Genomic DNA, 27,660 nt, shown 5'->3' on the forward strand with positions numbered 1-27,660 from the left:
AGCATAGATTTTTCAAAAAAATAGCATCCTTCCAACATATAAAATAAAACACTAATAAGACAAAAAAAAAAAGTTTACACAAACTTACTTTAAAAAATAAGAAAGATACTACTAAAATTTAAAAATATAGAGTAGCTCAGTCTTCTCATATAAATTTTTCAAAAACAAAATACGATCATACGCTTAAATGATACTGCAATATATAAAATATAAAAAATTTAAATATAAAAAATAGATGAACTATTTAACAAGATAAAAAAAAAAGAAATTTCTTAAAAGGGAAAGTAAAAATAAAAAAAAAAAAAAAAAAAAAGAAAAAACCACAATGCTAAAAAAAGTAACAATTAAAAAAAAAGGGCCCCCCCCTTTTTAACCCCGATGCCCTCTTTCCTCTGGGGGGGCCCTTGCAACCCCCAAAAAACCTCCCAAAAAAAGTTCCTTCAACAATAAACGCTGTCACCTTGCCCTTCTTCTCCTGGGTTGAAAACCTTCAGAAAGCCCCCCTACAGCATTAAACATATGCCAAGTGGTGATTAGGCTTTATATGTCTGGAGGTTTCATTCTGATGACTAAATGTGTAAGAAACTAGCAAAACATTATTTAATTTCTTAGCATCTCCCTTTCAATACAATTTCAATTTGCTAAAGTTTTATTGCCATATTACTTTCTATAGATATGCAAAGAAATTATATTCTTTACATATCTAGTATCTCTATTTCAGTGACTTCTACCTCTGTCTTTGCAAAAACTGTATCAGATCCGCATTTTCCTCCATTTGAGATCCAGATCTTGCTGCCATTCAACAACCAATGTTTGCCATCATCTGACAGCGTAGCTCTAGTCCTAATGGAAGCAGCATCAGAGCCTGAACTAGGTTCAGTCAGGCAAAACGCTGCTGTCCATTCTCCACAGGCAAGTCGAGGAAGGTACTTCTCCTTTTGGGCTTCATTTCCCACAATAAGGATACCCTGTTAAGAGTAAATTATTCTTGGTGAAATAATCAAACTTTGTAAAATAACAATCACAGAGTGAAATCCACCTAACACTATATAACAAACTATTATTCAGTAACTAAAATTCAGAATTTTAAAGTGTCAGAGAAGATAGTTAACAGCATTAACTGCTTGCTTAATTCAACGATTTTTTTTCTATAATCAGCAACCAAATATCTTTTTTTTTTACAAAAAAAAGAAGAAGGTATTATACAGAAAATTCTGTAATATAAATATATTATATATCTTTTTCTACATCTCATGCACTCTACTATCTGTTATATCTATGAAACTACATACATTACACCATATATCCAAATAACACTGCTAGCAATTTATCTCAAAATTAGCAAATATTCCCATGGAATACACATAACCTTCAGTCCAATAGCCTGGTGAGCAGCCAAAGTAACAGCAATGGATCCATCTAAGGCCGTGACCTCTGCAATTTCTAGCATACTCAGTAGCCCCCAAGCCAAGGCCACCATACTCGACAGGAATTTGCGGGCCAAAACAGACCCAGGTTCTTTAGGCCATCCAGGGTATCTTGAGGAATTTTTGCATTTTTGTCAATCTTTGGGCCATCAACTGAAATGGCAGCATATTGTACCTCAGATTAGATAGCATACCCTCTAAGTAAATAATTACTAATATGGAAAAATTCTACAATATTTTGATTCAGAAAATTTCAAACTACATTTATATATAAAATATTTAAAATAAACTATTCTTAACCCAATCGGCACACATGGCAAGAATAATGCCATGTCCAGTGTATATAAGTTAATTTATTGCATTTACACACAGCTGGCTCTACAATTGCTTAGTCACCAAAGGAGTCAGTTATTAATCCTACCTATCTCACTTGTTTACCCTGTTCCTCGACTTTTGGGAAGGGTCTTTTGCATTATTTCACTGTCATAAATGTATGGAGATTTTAATAATTTAATAATCATAACATCAATAATAATAATAATAAGTATCGATATAAAACTTTTTATTAATTAGAAAACCACTTTTTCCTGCCAATTCAAGGAATGGGTAAATCTGGATCGCTCACTAGGGCCTACTGATAGACTCCTTGCTGGCTAAGCACTTCTTGACTAAATAATATATGGCTACAGTGATAATTTTGCTCTTCCAGCCTATCATGCTTTTGTTTCCATTTTTGTCTTCATCAAAGACAGGAAACCAGGTAGAGGGTAGGGAGAAAGAAACAATAACAAACACTCATGAGTCTTACCTTCCTCTTCAAAGAACTTTTCAATGGGAACCAGCATATCATGGAGCAACTCATGCTGATCTTTGTCTAAAACTTCAGGAAAAGCCAGCATCTCCTTATCAAACCTGGAAAAAAATTAGCTTTGGCCTTCCTCAAATTTACCAACAAATATACTGTAATCTAATGGTACATACTCTTTTTTTTGGCAATGGGAAAAGGGGATCTAAGATTTTATTTTATTTATTATACATTAGTCTAAAATCATTATCAAAAAGGAGGATACAAATGGATCATGGTATTCAATAATAAACACTTTACATTCTTTGTACATGGCTGAATAACATATCAATTATAAAGAAAAAAACTCATAAATTTTCATATCACATCACACTCACCATAGAAATAGAAATTTTCCAAATCCATCATTTTTTTGTCCCAAGACTTAAAAATATAACATTTTCTACAAATACAGAAACTGGGAAGTATTAAAAACATAGCTACAGGGGTTTTCCCCATAACTTGACACTAAGATATATAAATCAAAATATAACAATATACAAATAAAAAAGTAAATAACTAAATAATCAGTATAAATTTTTTTATTATAAAATTTGCAATATGTTTCATGTGCACATTTTAAAATGATAATTAAAAATATGTAATAGTCTACCCTACATTTCTGTGAACAGGGTACTTCTTAAAGATTCATGATGCGTCTGTAGTGATAGCTATTAGATGAACTAACAGATGAAAATTTAAAAATTAATTTGGTGTGCATTTCTCCAAATGCATTCCAACACAGCTGAAATCTGTGGATGTGAATCATACCACATCAGTTATTGAGTGTAATGCTGAACATCATTTATGTTCATTACTTCAGGGAAGTACAATAAACACTCAGCCCTACCCACATTCTTTACCAAAGGGGAAATAACTTACTTTCCAAGAAAGAGGTTTTTGATGAAGGGTGGTCGCTGGGGCTTCTTTGCAATAGGTTGATGGGTTGATGCACCATCATGTTGCTCTACCTAGAATAGAATTTTGTTTACTACACTTAGAAAAAATCTAAATTAAAGAGACTGAAGAAATGAGTCATCATAGCTTATATGCTATATTCACTTAACATCCTTGGCAAACAGACTCTGGCAGTCAAGAAAAAAAAACTAACTCTTACAAAGTATGATATGCCTTGTATATCTAGTAAATCTTTAAAGAGTAGTTCACTTTATAAAACAAAAAGGATATTGCAGACACTTAATTTCATTTCTCCTCTCATAAACCACCACTATCAAAAGGTGACTTCTGAACGCAACTATAATTTACATGATAATCTGTAACAAAATTTTGTTATATATAAGTAGAAGTGGAAGACTTTTGATAAAATCTCATGTAAACCTTTATGGTAAATGTTAATGAGACACCTATAATGACTCCTGTGACACCACGTTTGCATCTTCAGAACTCTAGCAGGCACCAAATATGAGGATATGTGTGTCTGAAGGTGTTCTCAGACCTAACCTATTACCCAACAATTAGAAGTTTAGTTAATCTAACTTTTATCTGCAACATAAGCATTGATATGGCTACGGTAATGCACTCTATCTCAAAATTGTAGTAGATACATGCTTGCTTGTGTTATAGATGCAAGTTTGAATTTTAAAAATATTTAACAAACACACTATCAGGTGATTGGTCTGAGAAATCCTTCAGACACACATATCTTCATATTTTCTGACAAGATAGAGCTTAGATAGGTTCCTTTGTTATTGATAAATCACCAGGGAGGTTTCTTTGCTCTTTCTTGTGAGAAAATTTGTGGTGCAGATTTACTGGCCTTTGTTAACATGCTAAAGGCATGCAGGCTAATGTAGTCACTTATATATGATACTAGGAAACTTACCACAGATCATAGACTTTTTAACCAAAACTTAACCAGTTATTTCTGGGTCAGGTTATATTACTATAAATTACGGTAGTTCTCCGTTTCACTCTGCCATCCAACCTTTCAATTAATATAATTCTTTCAATTATTCACAGCGTATATGCATGATCTGTTGCTGTTTTTCATTGCAAATGAAACAAGTGAATGCATTGGTAACTTTTTGCAAAGTAATTGCACTCCTCTGAGACTAAAAACTCCCCATTATTCCTGGGAATTCACAAACATTACCAGGATAAGAATCAAAATCTGGTCATTTTTTAGTTTCATGACAAAGATGCTATTGCTCTAGCCACTCCTGGAAAATCTACAAACATTGCCATATGAACCAAAAACCTTCTTATCCTGAGGGCTTTTCCCCTAGACCCCCACCACATTAACCCTCTGCCAACGGGTGGCATATACGTACATGCTATGGCATGCCTGGACTATCTGCCGGGTAGCATGTACATATATGCCATGGCATGTCTGGACTATCTGCCGGGTAGCATGTACATACATGCCATGGTGCGCGTGTCCCGTATTCTGGGGCATGTATGGCCATGCCATGAGTTTTTTTGTTACAATTACGGCAAAAAAAATTTTTTTTTGCCACTGAAAATGGGATTAAGTAGTTTTCAACACTTTTTCTCATTTTTCCTATACTCTGCATTTCATAAAGGCTGCTCGGGCTTCTGAGGTTTGCGTCTAAAAAATTATGTTGGTAATCGACTACATTGGTCAGAGATATTATATAGTATTCACAAAGTGATGATGTAAAACCATGTGAAAATACCAATATGTATTTTGAAAAAAAAAAAAAAAAAAAAAAAAAGCATTTAAAAAAACACTGAACATAAAATTATATCTATGTGGAAATGATAATATAAACCTGTTGAAACTAAAGTTTATCTTATAAAATAACCTGAAAAAAAAAAAAAAAAACCTACGGTTTCAACTCCACGATACCACACACTGCTTATTTTATTCAGATAGAGAGAGAGAGAGAGAGAGAGAGAGAGAGAGAGAGGGGAGAGAGAGAGAGAGAGAGAGAGAGAGAGAGAGAGAGAGAGAGAGAGAGAGAGAGAGAAAAAAAAATGGAGTCTTGATTTATTAGAAAATATGGCAAATAGAGACCTTAGAAAATAATAATACTGAAAATACAACATGGGTTCTTAGTATTACGAAGAAAAAGCAAGGGATGCTGGTATTGGGTATGAGCGGTCGCGCATGCTAGGAGGCCACTATGAATACAACCCGGGAGAGAGGGCTTGCGCATCGGGTAGTCATCCGTCGGCAAAGGGTTAACATATTCCTCTATCAGGGGTACTCTAACCCCATCCAATTGCCATAGACATAGTCTCCGTGCAGCATTAGTCGCCAACCTATTTCCTAATTCTGACTTTTCCTTGCCTTATTTCAACGAATGTAGTTTTCCTTTCTGGTTAATCTTTATGGTTTGGATGCACTAAGCTAGAGCAAAACTGAGACAAAATTTTGAAGAAGGCCAAAAAATTTCAAGAAATAATCTGCGCACAATAAATGCCACAAGTAAGGGAAAGGAAAAAAGATTGGAAAGACCCCTCAAGCCTAAGTTCATCAGTACTCCCCTATTTAGCTCTACTTGCCATGCAACTGAAGTGAAGAAAATTTCCCGAGGGGGGATTTGGAACTTAGAATAAAAATTTTTGCTCAAGTTTTGTCCATCTTTTTAAAATTACCCCCTTATTTTTTATTATGTACACATTTTTTCCGTTTTTTACAAAGTATTTAAAGCTGATAAAATTTCCTTTAAATTGTTGCAAAGGAATACCATAGATGAAAGTATCTTTTTTCGGATCATCGAAAAAATTTTGAAATACATGGGTTGAAAAAAACAAAACAAACCCGGGCTTTTCCCCCACATCCCTTCGGTCGGGACAAAAAACAAAAAATGATAGTTACAAGATTCGATATTCCAAATCCCAAATCGCCACCGGGGTCTGGGGCTGGCTCTGCTGTCCTCGGAGGTGGCGATGGTCCTTGGGCCGGCAGGTCGCCCTGGGCCCACCAAGCAAGCTCCCCTCGGCCGAGGTAGGTCCAGTTCTGGCACTGAGGACGTAATTTGAGGATCACCTGGCGACTGTTCAGCATAATGGGGTCTTCTACTTATCTTTACAGTTAATATGACCGTCGTGATCCAAGAGGTATCTCGCGTGAGCCTACAGATTCTGCACAGAGAAGAGACGAGCGAAACAATTGCACGACCGAACGCACCACGACTGCGTTTCTCTCGGCGATGACTTTTTAGTTTCTTTTGGGCCTTAGGTTCGCTTTTTCCTATACTATAAAGACATTTAATGTCTGACTACGTGAAGATCATTTAAAAAAGCCTTAGCAATCTGTTATTTTTCTATTACTTTATTGTAAATAAGTTACGCAAGCTGTTATTAGAGTTTCGTAAAGGGGGACAATGACGTAACAATTTTTTGTGTTTATCGGTGAGATTTTTTGATAATGGGAGTCACTGCTAATCACTATTCACTTATTGATACATACACTTGAGAGATCTTTTATGTGTTTACCTGCGGAGTATTTTTCTTGTAGTTGTACTACGCAGGTGTATCTAGAGACATATGTGTCTGTATATGCACCACACACACACACACCCACACACACACACACACACACACACACACCCCCACACACAACCCCCACCACCACCACCACCACCACCACCACCACCACGCACGCACGCACCACCACACACGCACGCACGCACGCACGCACGCACGCACGCACGCACGCACGCACCACGCACCACGCCCCGCACACAAAAATAAAATAGATTTAGTATGCATGATATATATAATATATATATATATATATATAATTTTAATATATATACATTTGATTTTATATATAATATATTTTTATATATTATATATATATTTATTTTTATATTATATATATGTATATATATATATATATATATATATATATATATATATATAAAAAAAGAAAAAAAGAAAAGAAAAGAAAAGGAAAAAAAAAAAAAAAAAAAAAAAAAAAAAAAAGAGAGAGGAGAGAGAGAGAGAGAGGAGAGAGAGAGAGAGAGAGAGAGAGAGAGAGAGAGAGAGGGAGAAGAAAGAGAAAGAAAAAGAGAGAAAAATATGAGAAAAAAGAGAGAGAAAGAGAGTTTAGCTCATAGTATTTTGCGACAGTAAGCCTTTCCTATCCTTTCCCGTGGTCCGCTTACAGCTTTCCGAGCTGACCTTTTGGGTCGAACCCCGCTCGGGGAAAAATTTTAAAAAAAGTATAGATAAAATTTTTTTTTTTTAGGTAAATTTTTTGAAAAGGGAGAGAAATTTATTTTATTTTATAATAATTAGAATTTTATTTTTATAATTTTTTTATTTATAATATGAAAAATTTTTATATAAAAAAAAAAAAAAAAAAAAAAGAAAAGAAAAGAGAGAGGAGAGAAAGGAGAGAAAAAAAAAAAAAACCCCCAGAAAAAGACAAAAAAAAAAATGGGGATCGGGAAAAAATTAATTAAAGAAAAAATAAATAAATATATAATAAGATGATATATATATTTTAAAAAATTTTTTTAAAAATTTTTTTTTTTTTTTAAATGGGAGAAAAAAAAAATTTTTTTAAAAATTTTAATATAAATTTTTTTTTTTTTATTTAGTTTTTTTCATTTTGGGATAATTTATATATATTAATTTTATAAAATTTAAAAATTTTTAAATTTTTAAAATTTTTATTTTTTATTTTTGAAAAAATTTTTTTTTTTATAAAAATATTTTAAAAAAAATTTAAAAAAAAAAAAAAAAAAAAAAAAAAAAAAAAAAAAAAAAAAAAAAAAAAAAAAAAAAAAGAAAAAAAAAAAAAAAAAAAAACCCAAAACAGGGCACCCCCGAAAAAAGCGAAGGGAAGGAGGGGGTGAAAAAGGGGGGAAAAGGGAGAAGTAAGGGAAGGTGGAAATTATGAAAAATTGAGAAAAATTTTTTTTTTTTTTTTTCTTTTTTTTTTTTTTTTTTTTTTTTTTTTTTTTTTTTTTTTTTTTTTTTTTTTTTTTTTAAAATTATTTTAAATTTATTATATATTATATATATATATATATATAAAAAAATTAAAATTTTTAAACAAATAAATAATAAAATTTTTAAAAAAAAAAATTAAAAAAAAAAAAAAAATATAAAAAAAAAATAATTAAATAAAAAAAAAAAAAAATTAAAAAATAAGAAAAAATAAAAAAAAAAAAAAAAAAAAAAAAAAGATTTTTTTTTTGGTCGGGGGGGGTTTTTGGGGTGGGGGGGGGGGGGGCGGGCGGGTGGGGGGTGGGGTGGGGGGGGTTCGGGGGGGTTGGGGGGGGTGGGGGCTGGTGGTGGGGGGGGGGGGGGGGGTGGGGGGGGGGGTTTTTGGGGCTTTAAAAACTTGTTTAAACAGGGAAAAAAGAAAAAAACCCCGAAGGAAACACAAAAAGATTTAAGGAGTACAAAAGGAAATATGAGGGGGTTTAAAAAAACCACAAAAAAAAAAAAGAGAGCCCCAGAAAAAACAGGGAATTTTTTTTAAAAAAAAAAAAAAATAACGTTGGGGGGCCCCAAATAAAAAGAGTAGAAAAAGGGGAAAAGATAGGAAAAAAAGGAATCTCTTTTCTCCTCTCTCTCTCTCTCTCTCTTCTTCTTTCTTTTCTCTTATTTTTTTTTTTTTCTCTTATTCCTTTTTTCCTTTTCTTTTCTTCTTTTATCTATTTTTTTTATATATATAAATATATATTATATATATTACATATATATTAATATATATAATATATATAATATATATATAAAATATATATATATATATATATTACATGTATATATATATATATATATATATATATATATATATATATATATATATCATGCATACATAAATCTATGTATGTTTGTGTGCGTGCGTGCGTGTGTGCGTGCGTGCGTGCGTGCGTGCGTGCGTGCTTTGCGTGCGGCGTGGTGGTGGTGGTGCGCGTGCGTGCGTGGTGGTGTTGGTGGTGGTGGTGGGGGTTGGTCGTGTGTGTGTGGGTGTGTGGTGTGTGTGTGGTGTGTGGGGTGTGGTTGTGTGTGTGTGTGTGTGCATATACAGACACATATGTCTCTAGATACACCTGCTTAGTACAACTACAAGAAAAATACTCCGCAGGTAAACACATAAAAGATCTCTCAAGTGTATGTATCAATAAGTGAATAGTGATTAGCAGTGACTCCCATTATCAAAAAATCTCACCGATAAACACAAAAAATTGTTACGTCATTGTCCCCCTTTACGAAACTCTAATAACAGCTTGCGTAACTTATTTACAATAAAGTAATAGAAAAATAACAGATTGCTAAGGCTTTTTTAAATGATCTTCACGTAGTCAGACATTAAATGTCTTTATAGTATAGGAAAAAGCGAACCTAAGGCCCAAAAGAAACTAAAAAGTCATCGCCGAGAGAAACGCAGTCGTGGTGCGTTCGGTCGTGCAATTGTTTCGCTCGTCTCTTCTCTGTGCAGAATCTGTAGGCTCACGCGAGATACCTCTTGGATCACGACGGTCATATTAACTGTAAAGATAAGTAGAAGACCCCATTATGCTGAACAGTCGCCAGGTGATCCTCAAATTACGTCCTCAGTGCCAGAACTGGACCTACCTCGGCCGAGGGGGAGCTTGCTTGGTGCCGAGGGCGACCTGCACGGCCCAGAGGACCATCGCCACCTCCGAGGACAGCAGAGCCAGCCCACAGACCCAGGTGGGCGATTTAGCATTTGGAATATCGAATCTTGTAACTATCATTTTTTGTTTTTGTCCCGACCGGAAGGGATGTGGGGGAGAAGCTCCGGTTTGTTTTAGTTTTTCACAGCCATGTATTTCAAAATATTTTCGATGATGGCCGAAAATAAGATACTTTCATCTATGGTATTTCCTTTGCAAGTCAATATTAAGGAAGTTATGCAGCATGTAATACTTTGGTATACATATACAGGAAAATGTAGTAACATAAATATAAATAAAGGGGGTAATTCTTAAAAGCATGGATACTAACTTGATGTCACAAACTATATTTATTCTAAGTTGCCAATCACCCCTCAGGAAATATTGTCTTCACTTCAGTATGCATGGCAAGATAGAGCTGAAATATGGGAGTACTGAGTGAACTTAGGCTGTGAGTGGTACTTTCCACAATCTTTTTTCCTTTTCCCTTACTTGTGGCATTTACGTTGGTGTCTGCAGATTATTTCTTGCAACTTTTGGCCTTCTTCAAGAATATTGTCTTCAGTTTGCTCTAGCTTAGTGCATCCAAACCATAAAGATTAACCAGAAAGGGAAAACTACATTCAGTGAAATAAGGCAAAGGAAAATGTCAGAAATTAAGGAAATAGGTTGCGACTAATGCTGCACGGAGACTATGTCTTTGGCAATTGGATGGGGTTAGAGTACCCCTGATAGAGGAATATGTTAACCCTTTGCCGACGGATGACTAAACCCATGCGCAACCCCTTCCCGGGTTTTATTTATAGTGGCCTCCTAGCATGCGCGACCGCTCATACCCCCTACCAGCACCCTTGCTTTTTTTCGTAAACTAAAACCAGTGTATTTTTAGTTTATTATTTTTTTAAGGTCCATTTTCCCAATTTTTTTAAAAAATCCAAAAGAAAATCCATTTTTTTTTCTCTCTCTCTCTTCTTCTCTCTCTCTCTCTCTCTCTCTCTCTCTCTCTCTTCTCTCTCTTTTCCCTCTCTTCTCCCCCTCTCTTTCCGTCTGAATAAAAAAAAGCAGTGGTGGATCGTGGAGTTGAAACCGGGGTTTTTTTTTTTTTTTTTTCGGGTTATTTTAAAAGATAAATTTTTTTAAACAGGTTATATTATCATTTCCAATAGATTAATTTTTTGTTCAGTGTTTTATAAATGTTTTTTTTTTTTTTTTTTTTTTTTTTTTTTTTTTCAAAATACTTTTGGTTTTTTCACAGGTTTTTACATCATCACTTTGTGAAAAATTATAATATCTCTGACATGTAGTCGATTCCCAACAAAAATTTTTTAGACGCAAACCTCGAAGCCCCCCCACCCCCCTTTTATAAAATGCGGGGTTAGGAAAAAATAGAAAAAAGGTTGAAAATACTAATCCCATTTTCAGTGGAAAAAAAAAAATTTTTTTGCCGTTTTTGTAAAAAAAAAAACTCATGGCTGGCCATACACCCCAGAATAGGGGACACGCGCACCATGGCATTTTATGTCATGCTACCCGGCAGATAGTCCAGACATGCCATGGCATATATGTACATGCTCCCCGGCAGATAGTCCAGGCATGCCATAGCATATATGCCCACCCATTGGCAGAGGGTTAATGTGGTGGGGGTCTAGGGGAAAAGCCCTCAGGATAAGAAGGTTTTTGGTTAATGGCAAGTTTGTGATTTTCCGGAGGGGTAAGAATAGCACTTTTCATAAAAATAAAAAAAGACCAGATTTTGATTTTATTGGTAAGTTTGTTAAATTCCCAGAAAAGGGGAGTTTTTTTTCTCAGGGAGTGCATTATTTTTCAAAAAGTTCCAAAGCATTCACTTTTTCATTTTCAAAGAAAAAAAGCAAAAGATCAGCATATCGCTGTGAATAAATTTAAAGAATTTTATTTAAATTTAAAGGTTGGATGGCGGTGAAACGGGAACTACCTAATTTATAGAATTAACCGCCCCGAAAAATGGTTAAGTTTGGTTAAAAAGCATGACTGTGTAAGTTTTCCCAGTACAATAAAGTGGGCTACTTTGCCTGCTCCTTTAGCATGTTAACAAAGGCCCGTAAATTGCACCCCAAATTTTCTCACAAGAAAAAGCAAAAAAAACCTCCCTGGGATTTATCAATAACAAAAAACCTATCAAGCTCTACTTGTCAGAAAATATGAAGATAGTGTGTCTGAAGGATTTCTCAACCATCACCTGATAGTGTGTTTGTTAAATATTTTTTTTAAATTCAAACTTGCATCTAAACACAAAACAAGATGTACTACTACAATTTTGAGATAGAGTGCATTACCGTAGCCATACAATGCTTATGTTGCAGATAAAAGTTAGATTAACTAAACTTCTAATTGTTGGGTAATAGGTTAGGTCTGAGAACACCTTCAGACACACATATCCTCATATTTGGTGCCTGCTAGAGTTCTGAAGATGCAAACGTGGTGTCACAGGAGTCATTATAGGTGTCTCATTAACATTTACCATAAAGGTTTACATGAGATTTTATCAAAAGTCTTCCACTTCTACTTATATATAACAAAATTTTGTTACAGATTATCATGTAAATTATAGTTGCGTTCAGAAGTCACCTTTTGATAGTGGTGGTTTATGAGAGGAGAAATGAAATTAAGTGTCTGCAATATCCTTTTTGTTTTATAAAGTGAACTACTCTTTAAAGATTTACTAGATATACAAGGCATATCATACTTTGTAAGAGTTAGTTTTTTTTTCTTGACTGCCAGAGTCTGTTTGCCAAGGATGTTAAGTGAATATAGCATATAAGCTATGATGACTCATTTCTTCAGTCTCTTTAATTTAGATTTTTTCTAAGTGTAGTAAACAAAATTCTATTCTAGGTAGAGCAACATGATGGTGCATCAACCCATCAACCTATTGCAAAGAAGCCCCAGCGACCACCCTTCATCAAAAACCTCTTTCTTGGAAAGTAAGTTATTTCCCCTTTGGTAAAGAATGTGGGTAGGGCTGAGTGTTTATTGTACTTCCCTGAAGTAATGAACATAAATGATGTTCAGCATTACACTCAATAACTGATGTGGTATGATTCACATCCACAGATTTCAGCTGTGTTGGAATGCATTTGGAGAAATGCACACCTAAATTAATTTTGATGTCTCATCTGTTAGTTCATCTAATAGCTATCACTACAGACAGCATCATGAATCTTTAGAAAGTACCCTGTTCACAGAAATGTAGGGTAGATATATTACATATTATTAATTATCATTTGAAAATGTGCACATGAAACATATTGCAAATTTTATAATAAAAATATTTATACTGATTATTTAGTTATTTACTTTTTTATTTGTATATTGTTATATTTTGATTTATATATCTTATGTGTCAAGTTATGGGAAACCTCTGTAGCTATCTTTGAATACTTCGAGTTTCTAGTATTTGTAGAAAATGTTATATTTTTAAGTCTTGGGACAAAAAAGTGAGTGGATTTGGAAAATTTCTATTTCTATGGTGAGTGTGATGTGATATGAAGTTCATGAGTTCTTTTCTTTATAATTGATATGTTTATTCAGCCATGTACAAAGAATGTAAAGTGTTTATTATTGAATACCACTGATCCATTTGTATCCTCCTTTTTGATAATGATTATAGACATAATGTATAATAAAATAAAATAAAATCTTAGATCCATTTTCCCATTGCCAAAGAAAAGAGTATGTACCATTAGATTACAGTATATTTGTTGGTAAATTTGAGAAAGGCCAAAACTAATTTTTTTCCAGGTTTGATAAGGAGATGCTGGCTTTTCCTGAAGTTTTAGACAAAGATCAGCATGAGTTGCTCCATGATATGCTGGTTCCCATTGAAAAGTTCTTTGAAGAGGAAGGTAAGACTTATGAGTGTTTGTTATTGTTTCTTTCTCCCTACCCTCTACCTGGTTTCCTGTCTTTGATGAAGACAAAAATGGAAACAAAAGCATGATAGGCTGGAAGAGCAAAATTATCACTGTAGCCATATATTATTTAGTCAAGAAGTGCTTAGCCAGCAAGGAGTCTATCAGTAGGCCCTAGTGAGCGATCCAGATTTACCCATTCCTTGAATTGGCAGGAAAAAGTGGTTTTCTAATTAATACAGTTGATATCGATACTGTTATTATTATTATTATTGATGTTATGATTATTAAATTATTAAAATCTCCATACATTTATGACAGTGAAATAATGCAAAAGACCCTTCCCAAAAGTCGAGGAACAGGGTAAACAAGTGAGATAGGTAGGATTAATAACTGACTCCTTTGGTGACTAAGCAATTGTAGAGCCAGCTGTGTGTAAATGCAATAAATTAACTTATATACACTGGACGTGGCATTATTCTTGCCATGTGTGCCGATTGGGTTAAGAATAGTTTATTTTAAATATTTTATATACAAATGTAGTTTGAAATTTTCTGAATCAAAATATTGTAGAATTTTCCATATTAGTAATTATTTACTTAGAGGCTAATGCTATGCTAATCTGAGGTACAATATGCTGCCCATTTCAGTTGATGGCCCAAAGATTGACAAAGATGCAAAGATTCCTCAAGATACCCTGGATGGCCTAAAGAACCTGGGTCTGTATGGCCAGCAAATTCCTGTCGAGTATGGTGGCCTTGGCTTGGGTGCTACTGAGTATGCTAGAATTGCAGAGGTCACGGCCTTAGATGGATCCATTGCTGTTACTTTGGCTGCTCACCAGGCTATTGGACTGAAGGTTATGTGTATTCCATGGGAATATTTGCTAATTTTGAGATAAATTGCTAACAGTGTTATTTGGATATATGGTGTAATGTATGTAGTTTCATAGGTATAACAGATAGTAGAGTGCATGAGATGTAGAAAAAGATATATAATATATTTATATTACAGAATTTTCTGTATAATACCTTCTTCTTTTTTTTGTAAAAAAAAAAGATATTTGGTTGCTGATTATAGAAAAAAAATCGTTGAATTAAGCAAGCAGTTAATGCTGTTAACTATCTTCTCTGACACTTTAAAATTCTGAATTTTAGTTACTGAATAATAGAGTTTGTTATATAGTGTTAGGTGGATTTCACTCTGTGATTGTTATTTTACAAAGTTTGATTATTTCACCAAGAATAATTTACTCTTAACAGGGTATCCTTATTGTGGGAAATGAAGCCCAAAAGGAGAAGTACCTTCCTCGACTTGCCTGTGGAGAATGGACAGCAGCGTTTTGCCTGACTGAACCTAGTTCAGGCTCTGATGCTGCTTCCATTAGGACTAGAGCTACGCTGTCAGATGATGGCAAACATTGGTTGTTGAATGGCAGCAAGATCTGGATCTCAAATGGAGGATATGCGGATCTGATGACAGTTTTTGCAAAGACAGAGGTAGAAGTCACTGAAATAGAGATACTAGATATGTAAAGAATATAATTTCTTTGCATATCTATAGAAAGTAATATGGCAATAAAACTTTAGCAAATTGAAATTGTATTGAAAGGGAGATGCTAAGAAATTAAATAATGTTTTGCTAGTTTCTTACACATTTAGTCATCAGAATGAAACCTCCAGACATATAAAGCCTAATCACCACTTGGCATATGATGTTAATGCTGTAGGGTTCTTTCTGAAAGGTTGTTCAACCCAATGGAGAGAAGAAGGACAAGGTGACAGCCTTCATTGTTGAAAGGAACTTTGGAGGTGTTGCAAGTGGGCCCCCAGAGGATAAGATGGGCATCAGGGGTTCGAACACATGTGAGGCGAGTGGCTCCTTCTTGATTTACTGTAATTACAGTTACATTGTTGTTAGCAGTATGTGGTTTATTCTTTTTTTTTTTTTTTTTATCTTTACTTTCCCCTTTTCAAGTAATTTCTTTTGTTTTTATCTTGTTAAATAGTTCATCTATTACTTATATATTATATTGTTATATTTTATATATTGCAGTATCAATCTTAAGCTGTATGATCGTATTTTGTTTAGAAATTTATATGAGAAGACTGAGCATACTCTATATGTTGAAATCTTTAGTAGTCATCTTTCTTATTTTGAAAGTAAGTTTGTGTAATCTTTTGTTTTTGTCTTATTAGTGTTTGATTTATATATGTTGGAGAAGGATGTCGGTAGTTTCTTGAATAATCTCATGCTAGATAGAATTGATCATTAAAGGAAGTTGGCTAAAAGTTTTGATTAATTGTCCAGTTTTGTTACAACCAAGTAATCAGTTTACAGCAAAACTTATTCTCTTAGTAAATATAACTCTATCCACCATGAAACCAGCTCACAGTATGGTTAACACTTTCCATGCAAATAGGATGTAATACATAACATACTTCTCTTTGTTCCAGGTTTTCTTTGACAATACACCAGTTCCAGTTGAGAATGTCCTGGGAGAAGTAGGTGGTGGTTTCAAAATAGCCATGAATATCCTAAACTCTGGTCGGTTTTCCATGGGAAGTTCAGGAGCTGGTAAGTGGACTTGATCTGTGTACATATTCATGTGATGGTAGTTTGCATAGAGCAGGCAATAAAAGATATCTACACAGGAGTTATCCCTTAAAGGCTATTCGTAGATATCCCTTAAGGCTGTTCATTTACTTGAAGTTTATCTAAGTGACCTATTATTTCAAAAGTGGCAGGAAAACTCATTTCCACTCCTAGTTTTTACTTTGTGTATTTTGTTTCAGAAACTGATGGAATATCCTTCTATTTTGTCAGGCATTCTCAAAAAAGTTATGAAGTGGGCACTTCAGCACAGCATGGAACGAAAACAATTTGGTCGCCACCTCACTGACTTTGCCCTAATAAGGGAGAAATTTGCACGCATGTGTGTACATATTTATGCCATGGAATCAATGGCATACCTAACTGCAGGTGCCTTAGATGGGCAGGAGAATGCAGACTGTTCAGTTGAGGCTGCCATTGTTAAGGTAATGAAAATAATGTGTCATGTTGATAATTTTATTTTATTTTATTATTTTATTTATTATTATTATTATTATTATTATTATTATTATTATTATTTTTATTATGTGTTGTGTGTTGTTGTTTTTGGGGTGTGTGTGTTTGTGTTTGTGTTTGTTGTGTTGTGTTTGGGGGGGGGGGTTTTTTTTTTCGTTTGCGTTTGCGTTTTTTTGCGTTTGCGTTTTTTGCGTTTGCGTTGGTTTGGTGGTTTGTTTGGGGGTTGGTGTTTTTGTTGTGTGTGTGTGTTTTATTTATCCCCAGTAGGTTGAGGAAATGTTTTCTTGTTTTCAACTATTAATTTTACTGTTATTGTAGTTGTTGATAATTAAAATTATCACCATTATCATCTTTATCAATTCTGCTGAATAAGAAGGTAATATTTTTGCCCTCTTTGTTTTTTATTGGTTGATTAACTGGTTTATGTAGGATTATGGGGATTGTGAGGAAACTTACAGGTGGTTTAGCCTTGGCCCAGGAACTGTTGAATAGATAGATGTTGGTGGGCAGATTTGTGGTAAGTATCAGATATTGGATGTAGTTTAATGGTAAGGATAGATTATGGGTAGAAGTTAGGATAGGTAATTGTAACAGCTGATGGCTTCCACTCTGTTAATGCATTCTTGTTATTATGTATCATCATGATTTTTGGCATTATTATAATTAGATTAACATTAATCCCTTTCTCCATTCCTTAGATTTTCAGCTCAGAGGGTGCCTGGCACTGGGGATCTGAGTGCCTGCAGGTGTTGGGAGGTTTAGGCTACATGAAGACCTACCCCTTCGAGAGGTATCTTCGTGATGCACGCATCCTGCTTATATTTGAAGGAACAAATGAAATCCTGAGAATGTTTGTTGGATTGAATGGTTAGTTCTTTAACCTAACACGACCGGGGAAAATGCTGTGCTCATTTAATTTTTTTTTTTGTGAAATGTCTCTGCACATAGATGGCTCTGCTAATGCTTTCCCACAAAGGAGTCAATTAGTAGACCTTGTGACCTTACCTAATTTCACCTTTCCTTGAATTTGTGGGAAAACTTTTTTTTTTATACTAATTTTATCAATATTGATGGCATTAGTTGATTATTTTTATTATAGACATTATAATTACTATAATGTTATTGACATTAGTAGTGGCAATACGAAAAAAAAAAAAAAATGAAAATCAAGGAAAAGGGTAAACACGTGTCATAATTGGCTCATTGGTGACTGGGGGAAAAAAAGAAAAACGAGAAATAGGTGAATCTAGCACCTTTCTGATGCCCAAAAGCAGCTTTGTTTTTGTATGAGAGGTCAGACTGTAGAGATTGATGGTTGCTTTCTTTTGCAGAAAAACTGAAGTGAATTCAGCTCCTTTTTATGATGCTCAAAAGTAGCTTTGTTTCTATATGAGAGCTCAGATTGTGTTCTTTGCTTTTTCTTTTCTTGTTATAGAATTGCAAAAAGGACCATGAGACCAAATTATACCCATCACCATTTTATTTTATATATAGTAAAAAAATTTATAAAATCGTACATTCTTTGGAGAATACTAGTTCTAAAGGTACCCGTATATGCACAAAGCTACCCTCATTCTTCACAGGTGCTGCGGGTCATTTTCCTTTGGCCCGCACCGTAGCACATAAAGCAGCGGCAATATTTTTTTCCTGTTATATCCCATACTGCATGCCGTGTCCTCCCAGCAAATAATAAAGGCGATGGCAGTGTAGAAGGTTGACCCCATGTGCTCTTGCTGTGGCAGGAAGTGATTGATAGCAGACATAGCCAGGTTAACCTGGAAATCCACCTGGTCCATATGTTTATGGCCCAGTCTCTTGTAGACCAAGAAGCTGTTGATGGTAGCCAGGTCATACAAATAAAAAAACACTTTCTTGTACCATTTCAGTGATCTTCTCACTGAAGGGTATGAGGAGGCCAATTGATCACCATGATCAACACCCTTCATTCCTGTGTTGTATTCCACAATGCAATGGGGCTTCAGGCATTGAGATCCCCTGCCTGTTCACTGGTTTGGTGTTGACCCAGGACAGGCATAGCATCCTGCTTCGGGAACTTTGGAAATCCATATCCCCCCTCCTTCTTTGCCTTTAGATCTCGAGGCATGTGGCAGCAGTTTGACCTTACTGTCCAGACTGCATCCATCTTCTGTGACTGGAGGTAATGGAACAACACTAGAGAGGTATACCAGTTGTCCATGAAGACGGTATAACCCTTGTCAAAGAAACCACCTGCCCCCATCAAGTCAACTACCACCTTCTGGGAGGACGGCATGTCACCCTTTTCCTGGCTGGCATAAATGTGGAATATAGAGGTGTATCCCACACTTACACCATCACTGGCTGACAACTTGTAGACCTTGACGCCAAACGGAACACGCTTGCTCAGGTTGTACGTCCTGAAACTGAGGTGGCCTCAGAGCTTCCACAGGGAGTCGCTGATGGAGATGTTCTTTCCCGGTGTGTACATTGCCTGGAATCGAGCCCCGAAGATGTCCAAGACTGGCCTCAGCTTCTACAACCTGTCTTCTGCATCATGCGCTGACTTGTTGTCAGCGAAGTGCAGATTGCGAGAGATTTGCTCAAATCTCTCACAAGGCACGGTCGACGGGAAAACCTCCATATGGAACTCTGGGTTCTGGGTCCAATAGTAGGCCAACCAAGGTTTATAATTGAGGCCCATCAGCAGCCATAGAGCTAGGTATAGATAAACGTTGGTGGTCACTGGCTGCCACTTACGGCCATACCTTCAGGTCTTCTCGTTGACCTCAGCAAATCTGCACACATACAATAAGAAGAATTAGTTTATGTAGGTACCTTGATTACCTTGCTGCCTGAATATAACAGAACTGTGGACAAATAGATGTGTATCGACTCAACATACCTATTTGTCTCCTCTACGATGTGGTCGGTGACAAAATACCTGTAGACCTCTAGAGCCATAGATTCATCATCCAACTGCTCCTGTATGCCACAATACCCCTTGAATATAAGCTGCCATGGAACATTTCTCTTTGCCTCCAAGAGAAGTTTAGAGTCCCCATCACATTCTTATTCCAACTTCTGATGGCATATTGAGCAAGTGGCTTGTCGCTACCAACTGTGGTGTCATTTGCTGATACATAATCTAGCTCATTGTTGCTGGGCAATCATCTTGAAATCATCTGAGGACTTATCTGAGGTGCATGGATTGTCTTCTGAACAACTAGAAGCTAATACTCAGGTCTTGAAGTGAAAGCTGAGGTTTGCAGGAGCGTGAAAATGACCAGAAACATCTTCCTTCCATGGCGTAGGTCGTTCTGCTTGATTGAGCCCTTGACCAACCCTTTATGCAGATAAGCAACCAATCAGGTCACACCATGTGACCTAATGCACTAATCACAGCCATTGCTATATTCCAGCCAGTCAGGCCAAAGTACTTCATAATCACACAATCTAGTATAAACAAGTCATGTGATTACACATCATTAATTAATTACATCATAATTACATACATCATAATTATCAACCAATCATGTAAAACCATCAGTAATTACATCTGTTGGATCAGAACAACAATAAACATTCAGTCTGCAGTCAGTCATCATAGCAAGAACACTGTCATACAGACTGGGTGCTCCTACAAGCCATAGCAAGATTACATGCCATACGGGTTGGGGGCACTTACGAGCTGAATTAGATGCTGAATGGGGCACTGAGGTTAACTTTGGTTTGCATATTCTAAATAAAAGGCTAATTCTCATTCAGTCATCTTATTTTTGTGTGATTTACATTTATAATAGTTGTGCTGACCTCATATTTTAGGAATTAAACAATGGTCATATGCTTGTTTTTTTATTTTATTTTAGTTTTCTACACTTGCAGGCATTCAGCATGCTGGTGCAGAATTGCGAGACACTGTGAAGAAACTGCGAAACCCCTTGATGAACCCATCCTTTGTGATTGGCAAAGGCCTAGAGAGGATGCGGCACCAGAAGGACAAACCCAAACTGGACCTTGACTTGAGTGGCTCCCTACACCCCTCACTCAGCGCTGGAGGAGACGCCCTAGAGTACTGTGTCAAGCGCTTCCAGTATGCTGTGGAGACATCCCTGGCCAGGCATGGTATGTTTGAATAACTGTGAGCTGTAAAAAGTTTGTTTTTTTTTCTTTATATACTTTAGTGATGAATTGTTTCATGCATTGAAATCATTTCCTTTCATCATAAAGACATGTAAAAAAAAAAAAAAAAAAAACAAGAATGCTGTATATAATATCTATTAACCCTTTCCCGATGGGTAGTATTCATAGTGGCCCGGGCCTCGCTGCCGGGGGCTTATATCGTCACCCTAGCATGCTCATGCCCAATGCCAGCATCCCATGCCTTTTCTTCGTAATACTAAGAGCCTATGTTGTATTTTCAAAATTATTATTTTCCAAGGTCTCTATTTGCCATATTTCCTGATAAATCAAGACTGTAGGATATTTTTGTTGTTATATGGACTCCATAGTTGATCATTATTCGCTCTATAGTTTGAATAAAATAAGCATTGGGTGGCATCATGGAGTTGAAACCAAAGGTTTTGTTGTATTTCTTTTTTTTTTCTTTTTTTTTCAAGTTATTTTATAAGATAACTTTAGATTCAACAGGTTTATATTATCACTTCCATATAGATATACTTTTATGTTCAGAACATAAAAGTATAATTTTTTTTTTTTTTTTCTTTTCTTTTTATTTCTTTCTTTTCTTTTCTTTTCTTTTTTTTCTTTTTCTTTTTCTTCCTTTTTCTTTTCCTTTTCTTTTTTCTTTTTCTTTCTTTTTCTTTTTTTTTTTCTTTCTTTTTTCTTTCTTTTCTTTTCGTTTTTTTTTTCTTTTTTTTTTTTCTTTTTTTCTTTCTTTCTTTCTTTTTTTTCTTTTTTTCTTTCTTTTCTTTTCTTTTCTTTCTTTCTTTCTTTTTCCTTTTTTTTCCCTCTTTTCCCCCTTTTTAATCTTTCAAAATTTTCCCCTTTTCCTTCCTTTTTTTTTTCCTTCCTTTTATTCTTTTTTTCCTTTTTTAAAAAATTTTTTTTTTCTTTTTTTTCCATTTTTTTTCTTTCTTTCTTTTTTTCTTTTTTGGTTTGGTTTTTTTTTTTTTCTTTTCTTTCTTTTTCTTTTTTTTTTTTTTCCCTTTTTTTCTTTTCTTTTTCTTTTTTTTTCTTTTTTTTTCTTTTTTTTTCTTTTCTTTTCTTTTTTTTCTTTTCTTTTTCTTTTCTTTTTCTTTTTCTTTGCTTTTTTTTCTTTTCTTCTTTCTTTCTTTTTCCCCTTTTTTTCCTTTTTTTTTCTAATTAATATGGACAGGTTAATATGGACTTAAAAATTGCAAGTTTCCTTAACACTAAATTTTTTTTACACCCCAAAGAACTTTTATGAATGTGTATGAAAAAAAGATTTTTTTTTTTTTTCCTTACTTTTTTCTTATTTCTTTTTTCCTTTTTTCTTTCTTTTTTTCTTTTTTTCCCAAATTTCCCTTTTTTTCTTTCTTTTTTTTCTTTTTTTTATTTTTTTTTTTTTTTTCCCCTTTTTTTTTTCCTTTTTTTAAAAAAATTTTTTTTTTTCCCTCTTTCTTTTTTCTTTTCTTTTTTTTTCTTTTTCAAAATAATATTGGTATTTCACGTGGTTTTACATCACTCGTGAATGCTTTTATAATATCTCTGGCAATGTTGTCGTTAAAACGAAATTTTTTTACGCTAACTCGGAAAGCCCAAGAAGCTTTTATAAACCCATAGTTTTGGAAAAAAAAGAAAAAGTGTAAAATACATAAAAAACTTGATCCCCATGGCATGTACGTACATGCCCCCAGCAGATAGTGCAGGCATGCCATGGCATGTACGTACATGCCACCCGTCGGGAAAAGGTTAACAATAAATATTTTGATTGTATCCATAAGCAGTAGTGATGAAGCTCTTATATGTTCTATATTAATAACAAAGAATAATTATTCTAGGCAAGAATATCATTGACCCAGCAAACCAGAGGGAAGTGGCCCGCCTTGCTAACTGTGCGATTGACTTGTATGCCATGACTGCTGTGTTAAGTCGTGCATCAAGGTCTTATTCAATTGGGGTGAAAAATGCTGATCATGAGGTGAGTCCTACTGTTTTTCTATTTTACTTGTTTATTTAAGTTTAGGAAAGTCAAAATCTGGTATAAGGTAATACACTGAAATGAGAATGATGTGTGGCCAGGAAACATAGTGTTGACACCCGGTTGCAAAGAATTAAAGGAACATAAAATATTATTTTTCTTGAAGGAACAAGGCTTACTTAAATTTCATATTTGAAGTTGGTTCAAAATATCAGTGTCTGATAGAATATTAAATATGAATATGTCACTTATCTTAGGTTCAGCTTGCCATGACCTTCTGTGAAGAGGCTGCATTGCGCATCAAAACCTTTGTGAAGGAAATTGAAGATGGTCCATTCCTAAACAATGACTCTGTTTACTCCAAGATTGCTGACACCGTTATCCAGAACAATGGCTATGCAGCAGAGCATCCCCTAACACGAGTATTTTGGTAATAGTTAAATTTCACCAAAACATGACCAATGTTTGTAACACCAGTGCTCTTTGTACCTTTCTCTCTTTTTTTCTTTTGATTCTTCTTCTTGACTGTATATATATATCATGGAACTAATGATGGTGCTTGTAATGTTCAAGTCATACATTTCATGGAAAAACTGCAGTAAAGTGATAAAAGTTAACATGAAAATTTTTATATCAGGATTTCTTTTGGACCATAATGGAGTATACTGTTGAATTATTGACTACTGATTTATTGTCTCCAATGTATGAAGCCAATACAATGTATGTAAGTGTAAATATAAAGCATAATTAATTCAGCAAACATTATTTAAGGATTTTTAAAACAAATACTACTAGAAGATATGTGTGTCTGAAAAGGAAGGTTGTGCTTTGTATTTTTTCCCAATATTGCCAGTATCTTGTATCTCGCAGTAGCATTTTAACTAGATGTTTGTACTGAATATAGATATATTTTCTTGGTTGTATATTGTTTGAAAGAAACAAAGTAAAATATAATATCAGAATCTCTTTAATTTGAGATGAAAGTATACCTATTCAAATACCCCATAAAGGAAAACCACAAAGGTACATGTCACTGACAAACATTAATCAGAAAAGTAAGTGCAAAAACCCAAATGATCAGAGTTATCAAACAGAACATGGGAAAGTCGGCAACACCAAAATGCATTCATTAAAAAAAGTATGCAAAAACTCGTAAATACTATCGTAATGCAGTATTATTAACTATGAGGTGGACACAGCATGTTAAGATATAATGAATGCGTACAAACAAAAACAAATATACACATGTAATGAAAATCATCTATCAAAGCAAGATAAATGCATATACATTTTTTAACAAGACAGAGAAAACCTTGAAAAAAGCATGAAGTTATGGAAAAGTGAAGCGGAAGCATGGCAATCAAAATTGATTATTTATAACCAGCAATATGGCTTTACGCCATGAAAAAGTACAACAATCCCTTGCTCGTGGTTGCCATGGGGGAGCTTAGGAGCCCATCGTAGGGATTACCTCTACCTTGGACATCAGCCCTTGCCTCAGCTATTTTTGCAGGGTCTTTTCTTCTCCCTCTTTCCTGCTCCTTCTCTTCTTCATCCCCTTCTTCAATCCACTTATCCTAATCGTTAACTCATTTACCCTTGTCGCCACAGTATTTTACCCCTCCCTAACGCTACGTTTTGTTTACACCGCTAATGGCCTTAAATGATGTGACAGAAAATGTTCAGTAAATAAAATAAGATACATGAGAAGTCGGAAGTATTAGAGGATGGTGCAGAGTATGTTGAGTACAGCAGTGAAGTGTGTGGCGGGATTGACGGACGAGTTCGAAAGATAAGAATAAGCCAGAATGCGAAGCTGGGCTATGCTTATGAAGGGAGCCCGTCCTGTGCCGACTAATGCCAACTCGATTGGAATGCGTCAGCTGGTCCTTTCCCACCGTGGTACCCAGCCGCAACAGTAACCTCCACGCAATGATTGCAACTTCTCACGCCTGAGCGAGGCACAAACCGCTAATCGCTCAGGTGAGAGGCCACTATAATGACCTGGAGGCCAGGAAGAGTATGTGCGCGAGAGAGGAAGGGCGGTGGAACTGGTGCTTGCACGGAGTAGAGGTGGTGAAGGCGGGCGAGTTGAAAGACTTCGGGTCAAGTGGTCGAAGTAATGGAACACCTAGGTGATAAAGGTAAAACGAGAGTTCAGCCAGTCTGGAGTGATTGTAGAAGAGTGATGTGTGATGGGAGTATCTACAATAATGGAAGATTAAATATGCAACCTGGGCAAGAATTACACATTTAATAGTGGGGATTAAGAAAGAGTTTTGTCACGGAATGTGCCCTAAATAATCCTGACTACTGTATATTCGTATGGAATGCCTGGATGCCTCCTTCACCTTATCCTCCATAAAAAGTCTCAGCAGGTCTCTGTGCAAGTATGCACCATCCAGATGCGCACTAACAACGCCCTCTGCTGCTATCTGTGTAATACAGTCATAGGGGGGCTGGTCAGCGAGGGGTCCCCTCAGGGAAAAAGTACCCCCGATTCAACCATTTGTATCTGTTGCAGACAGTATCGTTGCTCGCGAAGTCCAAAGCTTCAACAAGAACTGACCTGTTTCCGTTTCCGTTGACCTATTCTCACCTTCCGTTCTTGTACTTTGCTTCTCCCTTATCCTCTTATATACTTTCCTCTCTTCTAATTCCCCTAAAGATGAAAGCCTCCTGACTGTGTCATCTTTTGATAAATAGTTTTTCTCCCATCGTACAAACTTTGAAAGTGGATCAGTGCATAATTTTTAATGAAAGATTTTTGTTTTATTGATATATGATTTTTTTTTTGCTTAAAATTTCATTGGTAACATTTGAAAGAAAGAATCACAATTGAAAAAAGTGTCCGGGGGTTTGTGTAAATTTTGGGTTTCTTAGTTTTTTTTACCCCTTTTTTTTTTTAGCTTTTAAGTAGGAAACAAAGAGGTATATAAAAGATATTATCAACAGTTTGTTCACGCTTAAAAAAAAAAATATTAATTAAAATTATATATATATATATATATAAATTATATAATTATATTATTATTTTGTACAAAAACACAAAACGAAAATAGGGTTTTCTGGGGAAAAGCAGCCTTATTCCTGAATATACACAAAGAAAAAAACACAGGTTTCTGCCATAGCTTCCTAAAAAATACAACATGGAGACGGCCACTCGTATGGGCCCGCGCACTGTAGACTGGGTTTTTGAAGGCTTACACCCAGACATGAGGCATGAATGACCTACAAGTCTGTGTAAGCTTTTTGCGTACAAAATTCAGGAGACTGAAAAAAAAAAAAATAAATATGAAAGTAACACTTGTCACTATACCCTTTTATTTTAATTTTATTGCTTTACCTTTTTTCAATAGAACCGTTTCTTATAAAAGGGTTCATAATTCTAAAAAACAAATTTTAACAGGTGTAGAGATCGGACCCAAGTGGCAGGTCGTGCTGCTGGTCGCCCACTCACTTTGTTTCGGGTTTGAACCCTCGATAAGGATAAGCAAATGGCTCGACCAACCCCAAATCGTCATAACCCACAATCACTCATTAAATTTTAAAAGTAAAACCATCACAAAAATTTTTACATTAAGTCATGTTTAAAAATTGGGGGAAAAGGGGTTTGCATAAAGGACGAATGTTTTTTTTAAATATGCTCTCACTTCCCCTTCTCTTTTTCCTCTTTTCTCTCTCTCTCTTCTCTCTCTCTCTCTCTCTCTCTCTCTCTCTCTCTCTCTCTCTCTCTCTCCCTCTTTTTCTCCTCTCTCCTCTCTCTTCTCTCTCTCTCTCTCTCTATATATATATATTAAATATATATATATATAAAATTTTAATAAAATATATATAGAGAGAGGGGAGAGAGAGAGAGGAGAGAGAGAGAGAGAGAGAAGGAGAGAGAGGGAGGGGCCAACAGAAGGACAAGAGGGGAGAGAGAGAGACAGACAGAAAGAGAAAGAGAGAGGGAGGGAGGGGGAAAAGGGAAAAAAGAAGAAAAGAGAGAGGAGAGGGGAGAAGGGAGAGAAGGGGAGAGAGAGCCAGAAAGAGAAGAGGGCAGAAGACAGAGAGGGAGGGGGGAAAAAAGAGAGAGGGAAAAGAGGAGAGAGAGAGAGAGGAAAGGGGAGAAAAAGAGAAAAGAGAGAGAGAAGGGGGGGGGGAGGAAGGGAGAGGGAAGAAAGAAAGGGAGAGGAGGGGAGGGAGGGGGGAGAGGAAAAAAAAGAAGAAGAGAGAGGGAGGAAAGGGAGAGAAGAGGAGAAGAGAGGGAGGAGGGAGGGAGGGGAAAGAGAGAGAGAGAGAAAGGGGAGAGAGGGGGGAGGGAGGAAGGGAAAAGGGGAGAGAGAGAGAGAAGGGGAAAAAGGAAGGAGGGGGGGAGGGGGAGGAAAAAAAGGGGGGGGGGGGGGGGGGAAAAAAATGAATAAGAAAGAGAGAGGATAAAAAAAGGGGAAAAGGGGGGGAGGGGGGAGGAAAAAGAGAGAGAAGGAGGGGGGGGGGGTGTGAAAAAAAAAAAAAAAAAAAAAACCAAAAAAAGAAAAAAAAAAAAAAAAACAAAAAAAAAAAAAAAAAAAAAAAAAAAAAAAAAAAAAACCCCCCCCCCCCCCCCCCCCCCCCCCCCCCCCCCCCCCCCCCACACACACACCCACACACACAAACACACACACAACACACACACACACACACACCACAAACCCACACCCAAACCCCCCCCCCCAAAAAAAAAAAAAAAAAAAAACCCCCCCCCCCCACACAAAAAAAA

General features: G+C 35.6%; 1 protein-coding gene and 1 long non-coding RNA gene across 3 annotated transcripts; one reads left to right on the forward strand and one right to left on the reverse strand.

Annotated features, from left to right (window-relative positions):
- Nucleotides 1–1,511: 1,511 nt before the first annotated feature.
- LOC119568121 lies at nt 1,512–3,277 on the reverse strand. The gene is made up of 3 exons (XR_005228067.1): nt 3,154–3,277; nt 2,236–2,339; nt 1,512–1,580 (listed from the first exon to the last, which is right to left on the reverse strand). It is a non-coding gene; the product is annotated as an uncharacterized LOC119568121 (long non-coding RNA).
- A 6,301-nt stretch (nt 3,278–9,578) lies between these two features.
- On the forward strand, nt 9,579–23,878 carry LOC119568372 (complex I assembly factor ACAD9, mitochondrial-like). Of its 2 annotated transcripts, none has more exons than XM_037916836.1 (12): nt 9,579–9,897; nt 12,735–12,823; nt 13,641–13,744; nt 14,401–14,609; nt 15,013–15,249; nt 15,495–15,620; nt 16,207–16,327; nt 16,577–16,788; nt 17,518–17,686; nt 20,681–20,920; nt 22,780–22,919; nt 23,177–23,877. In XM_037916836.1, exons 1-12 carry the CDS (start codon nt 9,739–9,741, stop codon nt 23,351–23,353), a joined length of 1,983 nt encoding a protein of 660 aa, XP_037772764.1. In that variant the 5' UTR covers nt 9,579–9,738; the 3' UTR covers nt 23,354–23,877. The 2 variants fall into 2 exon arrangements, with proteins under 2 accessions (XP_037772764.1, XP_037772763.1); XM_037916835.1 differs by having other exon boundaries at nt 9,585–9,930; nt 23,177–23,878.
- The last annotated feature ends 3,782 nt before the right edge of the window (nt 23,879–27,660 follow it).

Source organism: Penaeus monodon, chromosome 43, assembly GCF_015228065.2.
Source record: "Penaeus monodon isolate SGIC_2016 chromosome 43, NSTDA_Pmon_1, whole genome shotgun sequence".
Classification (NCBI taxonomy): domain Eukaryota; kingdom Metazoa; phylum Arthropoda; class Malacostraca; order Decapoda; family Penaeidae; genus Penaeus; species Penaeus monodon.

Excerpts from the sequence above, each read along its gene's own strand:
- LOC119568372 (XM_037916835.1), top strand. The coding sequence starts at position 9,739 with ATGCTGAACAGTCGCCAGGTGATCCTCAAATTACGTCCTCAGTGCCAG. Across the intron at positions 14,610-15,012 it reads ACCAGGCTATTGGACTGAAG|GGTATCCTTATTGTGGGAAA; the intron begins GTTATGTGTATT and ends TACTCTTAACAG. Across the intron at positions 17,687-20,680 it reads AATGTTTGTTGGATTGAATG|GCATTCAGCATGCTGGTGCA; the intron begins GTTAGTTCTTTA and ends CTACACTTGCAG.